This window comes from Neoarius graeffei, chromosome 22, assembly GCF_027579695.1.
Source record: "Neoarius graeffei isolate fNeoGra1 chromosome 22, fNeoGra1.pri, whole genome shotgun sequence".
NCBI classification, from domain to species: Eukaryota; Metazoa; Chordata; class Actinopteri; order Siluriformes; family Ariidae; genus Neoarius; species Neoarius graeffei.
The window spans coordinates 55,036,764-55,048,374 of record NC_083590.1 but is presented as its reverse complement, the minus strand read 5'-3'; the positions used below and the strand labels follow the sequence as shown (position 1 = coordinate 55,048,374).

Here is an 11,611-nt window from a genome sequence, read left to right as displayed (position 1 = left end):
CCTGAGCCCATTTTGTGATTTCCAATACAGAAGCATGCCTGTATGTGATGCAGTGCCGTCTAAGGGCCCGAAGATCACGGGCACCCAGTATGGTTTTCCGGCCTTGACCCTTACGCACAGAGATTCTTCCAGATTCTCTGAATCTTTTGATGATATTATGCACTGTAGATGATGATATGTTCAAACTCTTTGCAATTTTACACTGTCGAACTCCTTTCTGATATTGCTCCACTATTTGTCGGCGCAGAATTAGGGGGATTGGTGATCCTCTTCCCATCTTTACTTCTGAGAGCCGCTGCCACTCCAAGATGCTCTTTTTATACCCAGTCATGTTAATGACCTATTGCCAATTGACCTAATGAGTTGCAATTTGGTCCTCCAGCTGTTCCTTTTTTGTACCTTTAACTTTTCCAGCCTCTTATTGCCCCTGTCCCAACTTTTTTGAGATGTGTTGCTGTCATGAAATTTCAAATGAGCCAATATTTGGCATGAAATTTCAAAATGTCTCACTTTCGACATTTGATATGTTGTCTATGTTCTATTGTGAATACAATATCAGTTTTTGAGATTTGTAAATTATTGCATTTCGTTTTTATTTACAATTTGTACTTTGTCCCAACTTTTTTGGAATTGGGGTTGTACAAAATTAGTATAAAAATTAATGCAGATATAAATATCTTATCTCTAAATTGACCATAGGTGTGAGTGTGAATGGTTGTCTATGTGTCAGCCCTGTGATGACCTGGCGACTTGTCCAGGGTGTACCCCGCCTTTCGCCCATAGTCAGCTGGGATAGGCTCCAGCTTGCCTGCGACCCTGTAGAACAGGATAAAGTGGCTAAAAAGATAATGAGATGAGATGAGATAAATATCTTATAGCCCTGCGATGACCTGGCAACTTGTCCAGGGTGTACCCTGCCTCTCGCCCATAGTCAGCTGGGATAGGCTCCAGCTTGCCCGCGACCCTGTAGGACTGGATAAGTGGCTACAGATGATGGATGGATGGATGGATGGATGGATGGATGGATGGATAAATATCTTATGCCAAATTATTATGGCATGTTACAAAAAATAAAGAAAAAAATCCAAGTCCTTGTCTCCAATGTACGAGTCCAAGTCCGAGTCATCAGTGCTCGAGTCCAAATCAAGTCACAAGTTCTTAAAATTAGGCCACGAGTCGGACTCAAGTACTACAAGCCTGCTTCTGGGGTTTCCTATGCTGATTTGCTGAATTTAAAAAAAAGATGTAAAACTACTGATTGATAATTTTGTAAGTATCTGATTGCATTTGCCTTGTTAGCTTTATGACTTTTACAAACTTATGAAAAAATGAGTGAAAATTCATAATTTTATTGGATTCTAAGCAAGGGATTGATCAACTCAAGAAAAAAGCACATAGGGAGATTTAACCCACCACTGTAAATGTGAAACTATACATTCTTTAGGCTCGAGATTAGAGACATTCCATGTTTTGAAAATCCCCAAGTTACCATATTTTGCATCACCATGTGACTTGCAAGCCCAGTTGTTTGTGGTTACCTGATCTGCATTGAAGGATTGGAGACAACAAATGTTCAATACAAAATTAGAAATACAGTCATATTCCATATTCAGTAAGTTAGAGGAAAAGTTCCTGAATTAGTTCATTTTAAGTGGAAGCAAAATGGAGGAAGTTTAGCCCATCAGACTCCACTCTGTTAATAATAACATGTTTTAGCATCATGCTTTTTATCTTATGATTAAAGTTTATATTGCAGGGTTTGCATTTGTATGTTATAACTGTAGACATGCAAGTTTCAAAATATGTCATGTTTTTCTTTTACAGATTATGCAACGTATTTGCTACTTGATCCGCTTCCCCTTCCCAATTTGCACCAAGCATGTGTGGCTCAAATCAGGCAGGGATTGGGATCGGGTACCATCCCATACCATATTACTATGTGACTTGCAAGCCCAACTTTGCTTGCATTCACAAACTCTACTTGTGAATTCTGATACAATTGCCATTTGGTGGGAGGAAAAAAATTTATTTTTGACTATATAAGAAAGTCATAGAATGTCATTTAGAAATTCAGGTTGGCCCTGACTGGTTTGACATGAAATAAAATCCCAATACACTCATGACAACAGGAAGTATAAATGAGAATTGAGTTAGAAGATATTTAACTGTAATTTTTAAGAAGTAGACTTGCTTCTATCTATGGATATATGAAGTTGAAAGGACGGGCAAATGACAGGCTTGTTTATGAACACGTTATGACTCCAATAAATGTAAAGATATTCAGAGAGAATAGCTTTAATTTGCTTAAAGGCTCAACACACACACGCACATAGGTTCCCCGTCCCAGATGCCCGTCATGCTGCTCCTACAGGTCTGTTTGCCTGTGGCTCTTTAACCCTGTGGGCTTCATTTGCACCCGCGTGTGGACTCCTCAATCACAGACTCTGAGGTGTATGGACTAAAGCACTGGCAGCACCATCCCTCACACCCACTGCTACCAAATGGAAATGTATATAACACATTAAACCTCTGACCTACAATATACAATGTCCAAGTAGACAGAAGCTGTTCCTCTCCATTACAGTACACACTTTGTTGTAGTGAAGCAGGCAGTTCTCTGTTTTCTACTACTTCTGACACGCAAAGTGTGTGTAAAAGAGAAAAGGATCGGCAGCATTAACCAATTAAACCCTAAAGATCTAGGAAATGAACTGACTGCTTTGTTTTGCACATTTAGTTTGGATCTTTGATGTTGTTTGGTCAAAAGAATTGGAAGGTTAATATCTGATCTTTTTTTTCTTTTCCAGAATGACACCAAGCTGTAAATTCTAACAAAACTGTGTGATGGGGAGAAAAAAAACCTGTCATGTGTAAGGCTTGGAGCTGAAGCCCAGCTCGGTGTCTGAACTACCTGCAGTGCCACTTCTTCATAACTAACACCACCTAGATTTCACTCAGCACCACTGTAACATCTTCATGGCTCTTTTCTGAATTTACAGAGACAGGCCATCATGATAATCAACTGGATCAAGAAATATGACACAGTGTATGAACAAATTATAAAAGAGCAACAAGAATGTTGCAACATGATTTCAGGTGAAAATGTTTTGATACCTGAGAGAATATAATATTTGCAAGCATAAGTATAATTCCTTATGCTTGCAAATAATTAAAAAGTAATTGGAGACATATGACTTATAAATGCATCTAAAATCTGAAAAAAAAAATTGTGATAGAAAGGTACATAAATTATACAGCTTGAGTGGATCAAGACTTTTAGGCAAGAATATATAAATTTAATTAATCAAATAAAGTTATGTCCTATAGCCTCAGAAACACCTCAAATACACAGTTAAAGAAGCACTTCTGCACTTTAATAGGAACACCTGGGACCCCTGCTCACTCATGTTTACACCATTACATTACATGTTGGTATCAGATGGGCTGGTTTGAGTATTTCAGAAACTGCTGATCTCCTGTGAGCAGAAGGTCTGCAGGCTGAAACACCTTGCTGATGAAGGAGATCAAAGGAGAACAATCAGACTGTTCTGAGCTGACAGGAAGTCTATAGTAACTCACATAATCACTCTGTACAACCATGGTGACCAGAAAAGCATCTCAGAATGGACATGTCAAACCTTGAGGTGGATGAACTACAACAGTAGAAGACCACACTAGGTTCCACTCCTGTCGGCCAAGAACCTGAGGCTCTTATGGGCATGGACTCACCCGTACAGGTATTTCATGGTTTATCATTAACATGTTTGTTTTTCAGATTGAATTAGGTATAAAGTCTGCATCTCTGGTTCTGCCAAAACAAAACAGCTTATTCTTTCAGATCACTTCAGGAAGGGGGAGCTCTACTTTGCAGAATTCAGATCTGAGCCAATTCCATGTAACATATGCAAAAACAGAAGAACTCCAGAAGGGTCAAATACTTTCTCAGTACTTGAAATGACTTTTGTATATATGTGTACATTTAAAAAGAGTTGGGACGGAAAAGAAATGGGAACAGCCAGACATTGGAGAAAAAAAAATTAATTTAATATTAAAAAGACATAAATAAAACTTACAGCAAACAAGTACAAATAGATAGATAGGTATGTACAAGGCACGTGTGTACGTGCGCGCACACACGCAAGTTACAGGATATCAGGGTACAAGACTCGTCTTTCTTTTCAAGCACACAAAGGTTTCTGAATATTTTAAATTTCTATATGACCAACCATGAGAATGGACATTAACTTATTTATTTACAGACATTTACATTTATTCAGTCAACAACAACAACCACCTTTGGTTTTATTAATCTTGTAGTTCCAGGAGCTCTCATTGGTCCCAAAATGGTGGACAGTAAATTTTCTATAATTTCTATTACAATTTCTATAAAATTATTACTCTCAGTATATCAGTAACAATGATGTTCTAACATGATGAAAATTTAAAAAACTGCCTGAAGGAATCTCTTCTGGACCTTCTCCAACTCACCTGCATCTTTTTTTTTTTTTTTTTAAATCACCACTCAGGATTCTTAATCTCAGATCCAGGTGCTTATGCTATCTCTAACAGCAGGAACGAGCATCTTGGGCCCAGTCAGTTCTCAGTAGCTCTGTGCTACAGGTGCCCAGGAAGCTGTAAGCCTAGCAATGGAGGTCTCAAACTGGGCATCAGCCACTCCCGCTTCAGTCAGACTTGGATCGTACATGGACGATGGAGAAGACACGGGTAGAGAGGTCAGACCTGAGTAAGACACAGAGGAGCCTCGCAGGAACTGAGAGGTTAGACCCCCAGCAATGGAGCCTGAAGCTGAGCCAGACGGGGTGAGGGCTGTCCCAGCCACAGACCACAGGCTGGGGTACTGGCTGCAAACACACAAGAGGATAAACGTTAGAGAGAGGCGATCACCAAGTAAACTGCTCCGTTAATCTAGAAAAATTATGTTTCAAAGCTGTTTCGATGTGTTGACTGACCTTGTGTTGGAGGTGGAGTTGGTGGTATGAGCAAGAGTGCCCATTCCACTAGAATTAGGGATTTGCAAGGTTGACCAGTTGTCATGGGTTGGAATAGTCCCTGATGAGCCATCCATGTAACTGTCTAAAAACACCATAAACGATATTCAGCATTTTATCCTAAGAAAGTACAATTCCATCTAAACTTAGAGCCACTTATAGCCTCCGAGAAACCTAACAATTATTGTCCTTGATATTTAGTACTGAAACTCACACCTTTCACTTTACAGCGTATAACAAAATGAAAGCAACAGGTAGTGGAGTATCTCACTGTTGGTAGTGCTGCGATGAGGGTAATGGTTGGGGTATGGAGATGCTCGGTGGCTCCGCAGGCTGGAATAGCGCTCACAGTAAGAGCTGGAGGAGTGACCTGGGGACCCACTGAACTGGGGTGGGCTATTGCTGGGGCAGATGGGCCCATTACTGGGCAAAAACCAGCCACCAACTGTCAAGGAAGAAGGTTAAGTCATGAGGAAGTCGACTGAACATTTTCTGGGACACCTCTTTGGGTGTACTCCTGAGAACAGTACTTACTCTGCGAGTAGCCAGACTGCTGATTGTCATTGCTTTGATCTTGGGCCTCCCGGTGGTCACTCCTGTGAACGTGAAGAAAAACACAAACTGTTCAGTGCTTATTCTATAACATCATTATGTTACGTTTGAGCAGAACTGCTATCAGCTATCTAAACTCGGAGTTATTTATTATACCCACCTCTCTTTAGCATCCAAGAAGGCCTTAGCAAAAGGGTTGTGTTTGATCTTCAGCGCTGTAATCTGAAGAAGGAAACAATGACTATTTTGTTAACCCGATACCATTTTCTCAGCTGCGAACACTAGGTTGGACCTCCATACCTCTTCATTTTGGTAGGCAGTAACAGCTATGAACTGAGTCTCTGGGAAAGACTGGCTACTGATCATTTTCTGGATGCCGCCCACCTTCACGATGTGGATCCTCGGCTCGTACTTGTGCAGAGAGTTCAACATAATCTACAGAAGGGAGGAAAAGCCTCAGATGTAACTTCATGTAGCCTATGATCAAAATATGAAGAGATCATAAAAAGTTACAATATACAAAGAGCGAATGAGTAAGAGGACAGGAGACGGAGCTGCTGCTTGGCTTCACCTGTCCCCCTCCATTGAGTTTGTTGGACAGTTTGACTTTGCTGAAGGAAACAGGCGCTTTCATCCAGTGGGCTCCGAAGTTGGGTGAGTCAGGGTGGATGTACACACAGCTGGGGCTCTGCGGCTCCGGTTTTCCACCTGGAACCCACTCTCCGTTCACGTATTTCCAGCGGTTATTATCTGCAGCCACGAAGTCCAGCAGTACCGAGTACATGGCGTTGGGGTCCAGACCACTAACACTTGCCCTGAGTACCGGGAACATCCGTCTGAAACCAAACACAACACAACACTGGCTCTCAGGAGTCCTCACTAACTACAGGCTAATTTTAGCATCACTATGATTCTCCAACAAGTGTGTGTGTGTTTAAAAAATAGCATCCCTAGTCAAAAAGTTAATATTCAGGACAACCATGTTGTTCTGTAAACCAGAGGAGGCATGAAGCATCAGTGTATGTGCAACCTGATAGGCTGCCATATCCTACCTTCCAGTCTTGGTGACAATCATCTCATTAGTGAGCTCTTTAAACTTGCTCCACAGCTCGGAGTCCTCCAGGCTGAGTTTAATGTCCCTCTCCGAGGTGTCTCCTTTCTCACTGCCCTTCTGAAACTCGCTCTCTACAGCACTGAGCAGCTGCTCCAGCCTCTGATCCGGAGGGGAACAGCTCATACTTCCAGACTTATTGGTGCCAACAAATAGCAAAAACCCCAATTCCCGGCTGTGATGCAGCGCAGCGCCTCGACACCACCGGCGGTTGTGAGTTCGAGTCCCAGCGCTCGGACCGACAGCAGAGTTCTACTTTATTTCTGCGAGGATGCGCGCGAGCGATTTAAAAGGCCATCCAAAGACCACATGCTGCTCTGGGGCGGGGCTCAAGCGCTGAAGCCACGCCCCTTATCGCCCAGAACGCACGAAAAATGAAAGGCCTCACTGCAAAAAATACAAATCTTAGCAAGTTTATTTGTCTATTTTCAAGTCAAAACATCTCGCCACCCTTATTATAAGACATAATTGCCCAACAAGCAAAACCTCATTTAGCTAGAAAGGCTAGTTTTTACTGTAGACAGTCCATCTTGAAAATCTTGTCTAGACAAAATGTCTTGAAAAAGTCTTATTTGGAGCACCTTTGAAAATAAAACAAGTTTTTTTTAAAACAAGTAAGTACATTTTGGACATTTGTCAAATGCGGTTCATCTTGTTTCAAGAAAAAAAAACAAAGTATGTTTGTTTTGGGAATAAATGAACTTTACTGAAATCTTTGAATCTTTCATTACAATTCAACTCCACCTTACAGATCCTAAGTTTACTGCGACTGTTTTCTCAGTCATTCAGAGTGAGCTCCTTCTAGATGCTGTACAGACTCGAGACCAGACAAGTGCCTTCAAAAAGGCTATGAGTGAGTGGAGGGCGATTTAGTGAGGTCTTTTTGGAATGCTGTGAGTTAAGTTCAGTGGTTTTTTTGTTTGTTTTAGTTTGGGGGTTTTTTTGTGCCTGATCTTGTAAACCCCTCGTACACATGAATAGTCAGTGCCCCCAAAATGCACTGTTGCTTTGGCGTTGTGTAAGCACTGTAAGTCAAAATGCGTAGACTTTTTTTTTTTTTTTGGTGCCTGAGGTCCTGGGGAAGTGGAATCTTAAGAGATGTTTTAATGTTTGAATGTTGAAATGGGAAAAAAAAATAAACTTGTTGCAATGCTACACGTGTCGTCAACTTGATTCAAGATAGTCTCTGGTCTCATATCTAGAGTATTTTACTAATTACAGGTCACAAAAGGAGAATCTTTTAAGCTAGCAATGCTTAGTGGTAGAATTTAACAATCCTAATATTAGTATATTTATCTTAAATTCAGTTTTTACTGCTAAGACTTTGTCATGAATTTAAGTGAAATACCCTTAAAATGAAATAAATAAATAAAAATGACTTGAATGGCTAAATGTAAGAAGTACAATCTTGTTATAAGAACTATTTTGATTATTTTGAGTTAATCAGATCTCGCATAATAAGTTCCCCAATCTTATTTTGGAATTATTTCATCTAAAAACAGGTTAGATTTTTCATCTTACTTTAAGAAATCTTACCAAGTCAAATTTGACTAGTTCCATTGGCAGATTTTTTTTCACCTGATTCAAGCAAATATGCTTTGTTTTAATCTTTTATTTCTTATTTTTGAAAGGCCATTTTTTGCAGTGCTACATGTTTACTACTAGTCAGGATTATTATTATTATTATTATTATTATTATTATTATTATTATATGCAACTTATCATGTGGTTTGTGCAGGTTCAACCTGCAGCCTTTGTGTATCCTGTAGACTTAATATTTACATCCACTGACTAACAGTCTGTATTTTATGTGTGTGTGTGTGTGTGTGTGTGTGTGTGTGTGTGTGTGTGTGTGTGTGTGTGTGTGTAAAATAGCATTATGACACTAACCACGCCCACAGCTCTAGAGGTAGGAGTAGAGCTATTCATACATTGTTTACAATAAAAAGTTGGTCTCAAGAATATATGGAAGCCTCTAAAAAACACTCTACGATATCCATTAAACAAAAATGGGAGAGGGAGTCAGAAACACAAATATCAGAAGAGATCTGGATGGAAATATGTGAGACACAAGCAACCACCGCAAACTTGAGATCGTTGAGAGAGTTCTGCTGGAAGAATGTAGTGAGATTTTTTATAACTCCTCAATTAACAGCACTGCAAACAGGCACACAGAGCAGAGGCTTCTGTTGGAGACGATGTGGAACCTCTACGGCTGATCGCTTCCATGTTTTTCGGGCCTGTCCGAAAATCCAGTCATACTGGAGGGAGGTGGCTACCGAGATAAATAAAATAATAGGGGTGGATTTAGACTTCTCTTTTGTTATCTAGGTAAAATACCAGAAACAGTTCTACAGAAGGATAAATACCTATTGAAGATACTTTTGGCAAGTAGTAGGAAAGCTATAACCAGAAAATGGTTGCAACCTGATCCTCCAACATTGGACCAGTGGTACAGGATCATTAAAGAAATTTACTGTATGGAGAGACTTACCTTTGTTTTAAGACTTCAGTTGGAGAAATGTACAGAACGCTGGGAAAAATGGATTGTGTATGCACCTTGAAAAGTATGACATACCATGATGTACGTGTAAAGTAATATTTTGTTTTTATTTGTAACACCCATGATGATCTCATGTTCTTTGTATACGTAAATAAATAAATAAATAATTCACATTCAAAAGATCTCTAGATATACTGTAGATTGTTTTCAATCTACAAATGTCAGTTTTATTTGTTCAACGAGTTTAACCATGGACACTGTCCCAAAGGCGTCTGTGAAGAGGAAAACCTCCCTGACATGAGATCGGATGAGATGAGCAACAAGAAACCTTGAGAGGAACCAGACTCAGTAACCCACACCTCGGACGTGAGAGTAGACGGTATGATTATAACTCATTACTCTTCTACACATCAGGGTCATTTCTGATTTCGTTAGACTTTTCGCTTTCGCTTTGTCACCTTAAAACTCACACTTGACAGTTTTCTTGATGGACCAACTCAAAGGCTGATCTTCTGAAAAACAGAAAAAGGAAGACGCCATCTAAACAGCCTTATCTGTCAGGTGTATGTTAATCTTTTGTTGTCCCAAATCCACATGTGTGAAATCCTTTGTGTTTGGCCCTATGCTTCTGTACTTGGTGGAGAAGTGTGGATTGCTCTGGAGTGAAGCTCCGTAACCAGCCCCCAGCGGCAGTACTTCCTCTGACAGGAGGCTAAACTTACAAACCATATTACACAGCACCAGTGTGTATTAGTCCTCCAGCCCCCTCATCCTCAGCTAATCACATGCTAAGCTGTTTTAATAGCTTTCAGCCTTACAGAAGATTTGGTTTGTTTTGATTTTGCCATGATTGTTTCAGTAGCTGTATTATCACTGCTATAGCTCAACTTAATATGACATACACAATAAATAGTAAGCACGTATACTGCTCATCTATGTTTCCAGAAGGAGTATGAGGCATGTTACATTTATGTGGCCATAATTTATACCCTATAATATGCAGAAATTATTTCATTTTCGTGCATCACATCATTCTTCGTTCATGTGAATATATTTGTTTATCCAGTAGACATGGTTTGAATGGAAGGGTCTCAGAGCAGCTTTGTGGAGTGTGACTTCTTTACTGCGCTCCTCAGAGGCCGTAAAGGCAGACAGTTCCCTCGCACTTTTCCATACTCAGGATTCAATTCAATCTTTTGTGTTTTGTGTTTCGAGAGCGCTTGTTTGTTTCAAACCTGAAGAGAAATAAATTGTTACTTCCTGAACTTTACATTCTGTTAATATTAATCCTGATTAAAAAGAACTAATAACCAGACGAGGTTGATGGCCGAGTTTACAGAGTCCTGAGAGTTCTACTCACAAGCAATTCGTTATTAACCTGAACAGCCTGATAATTAGATTGTTAAGTTTGTAATAGTTTAAAGCAGTAACAATAAATATTTAGCTCGACTATTATACACAACAGCCAGTAATATGATATTAATCATCTGATATGCATTTTATTCAAAGATCACGCTGATTTTAATGTTTATTAAGATCATTCATGCGGGTTTATCGTCCCAACAGCATGTTGGCTGAACTGCTTATCCGTGATGAGCTGTGCTTTATGGAAAGAGAACCTACATGCCTTTTCGGTGTCTGTGGGCTTAAGAGATGCTGCTTGCCCCTGGCACATGCACTCTCTCACCACAGTGAGAAATATTACAGAGGCCTGGTGCTCCACAAAGAAACGGTTATAAGGGAGGATGCATATTTTCCACCATCCTCTCCTCACCAGCCTAAATAAGTAAACAGTGCAAGATGACTCAGGCCTGAGAACACACACACACACACACACACACAAGGTGCAAACATCTTTACCCAAAGTCTCAGAAAAAAAAAATGATGAAGATCAATATTCACTTCACTATTGTAGATATCCTGGCTTTCTGTCATGCTGTGTTGCCCCCCACAATCCCCCCGATTTAGCATTCACTATTTCAACAGGGAAAAACTTATCTTTTTTTTCAAAGCCATTTTCAACCTTATGACAGGTTCTGTTCCTTTTTCTTTTCTTTAATATCTTATTTCCCTTTATTTGCCTGTTTACTGCAGTTTGCATTTGTGTTTTCTATTGCACTGGTGTTCACAGGAAAGAAAGTTGCTGCTTTAGAAAAAAACACGGTGATTATCGACTTCATGGATTTTCTTGTATCACAGTCGTCGTCGTCCCCCCCCCCCCCCCCACACACACACACACACACACACGCTCCCCTTGCTCTTCACCAGATGTGGATTGAGCCCTGAGATGCGTCTGTCACTGCTGCATTTCCACTTCAAGTTCAGGAAATCTAAACTTTCCTCTCCTAATCACCCTGGCTTTGAAAAGGATAAAAAGAATTTGCAGGCTCAGTAATTGTTCCCTGCTCCCTCCCATCTCTGCTTCTGTCCTCAACA

At 40.2% G+C, this 11,611-nt stretch overlaps 1 protein-coding gene across 1 annotated transcript; it reads right to left on the bottom strand.

Annotated features, from left to right (window-relative positions):
* Positions 1-4,600: 4,600 nt before the first annotated feature.
* Positions 4,601-6,798, bottom strand: tbxta (T-box transcription factor Ta). The gene is made up of 8 exons (XM_060904104.1): positions 6,614-6,798; positions 6,133-6,397; positions 5,862-5,996; positions 5,722-5,783; positions 5,544-5,605; positions 5,281-5,454; positions 4,971-5,094; positions 4,601-4,862 (listed from the first exon to the last, which is right to left on the bottom strand). The coding sequence occupies exons 1-8, from the start codon at positions 6,796-6,798 to the stop codon at positions 4,601-4,603; spliced, it is 1,269 nt and encodes a 422-aa protein (XP_060760087.1).
* Between the last annotated feature and the right edge of the window lie 4,813 nt (positions 6,799-11,611).

Excerpts from the sequence above, each read along its gene's own strand:
- tbxta (XM_060904104.1), bottom strand. The coding sequence starts at position 6,798 with ATGAGCTGTTCCCCTCCGGATCAGAGGCTGGAGCAGCTGCTCAGTGCT. Across the intron at positions 6,398-6,613 it reads ATTGTCACCAAGACTGGAAG|ACGGATGTTCCCGGTACTCA; the intron begins GTAGGATATGGC and ends GTTTGGTTTCAG. Across the intron at positions 5,095-5,280 it reads TCATCGCAGCACTACCAACA|ACAGTTACATGGATGGCTCA; the intron begins GTGAGATACTCC and ends TGGTGTTTTTAG.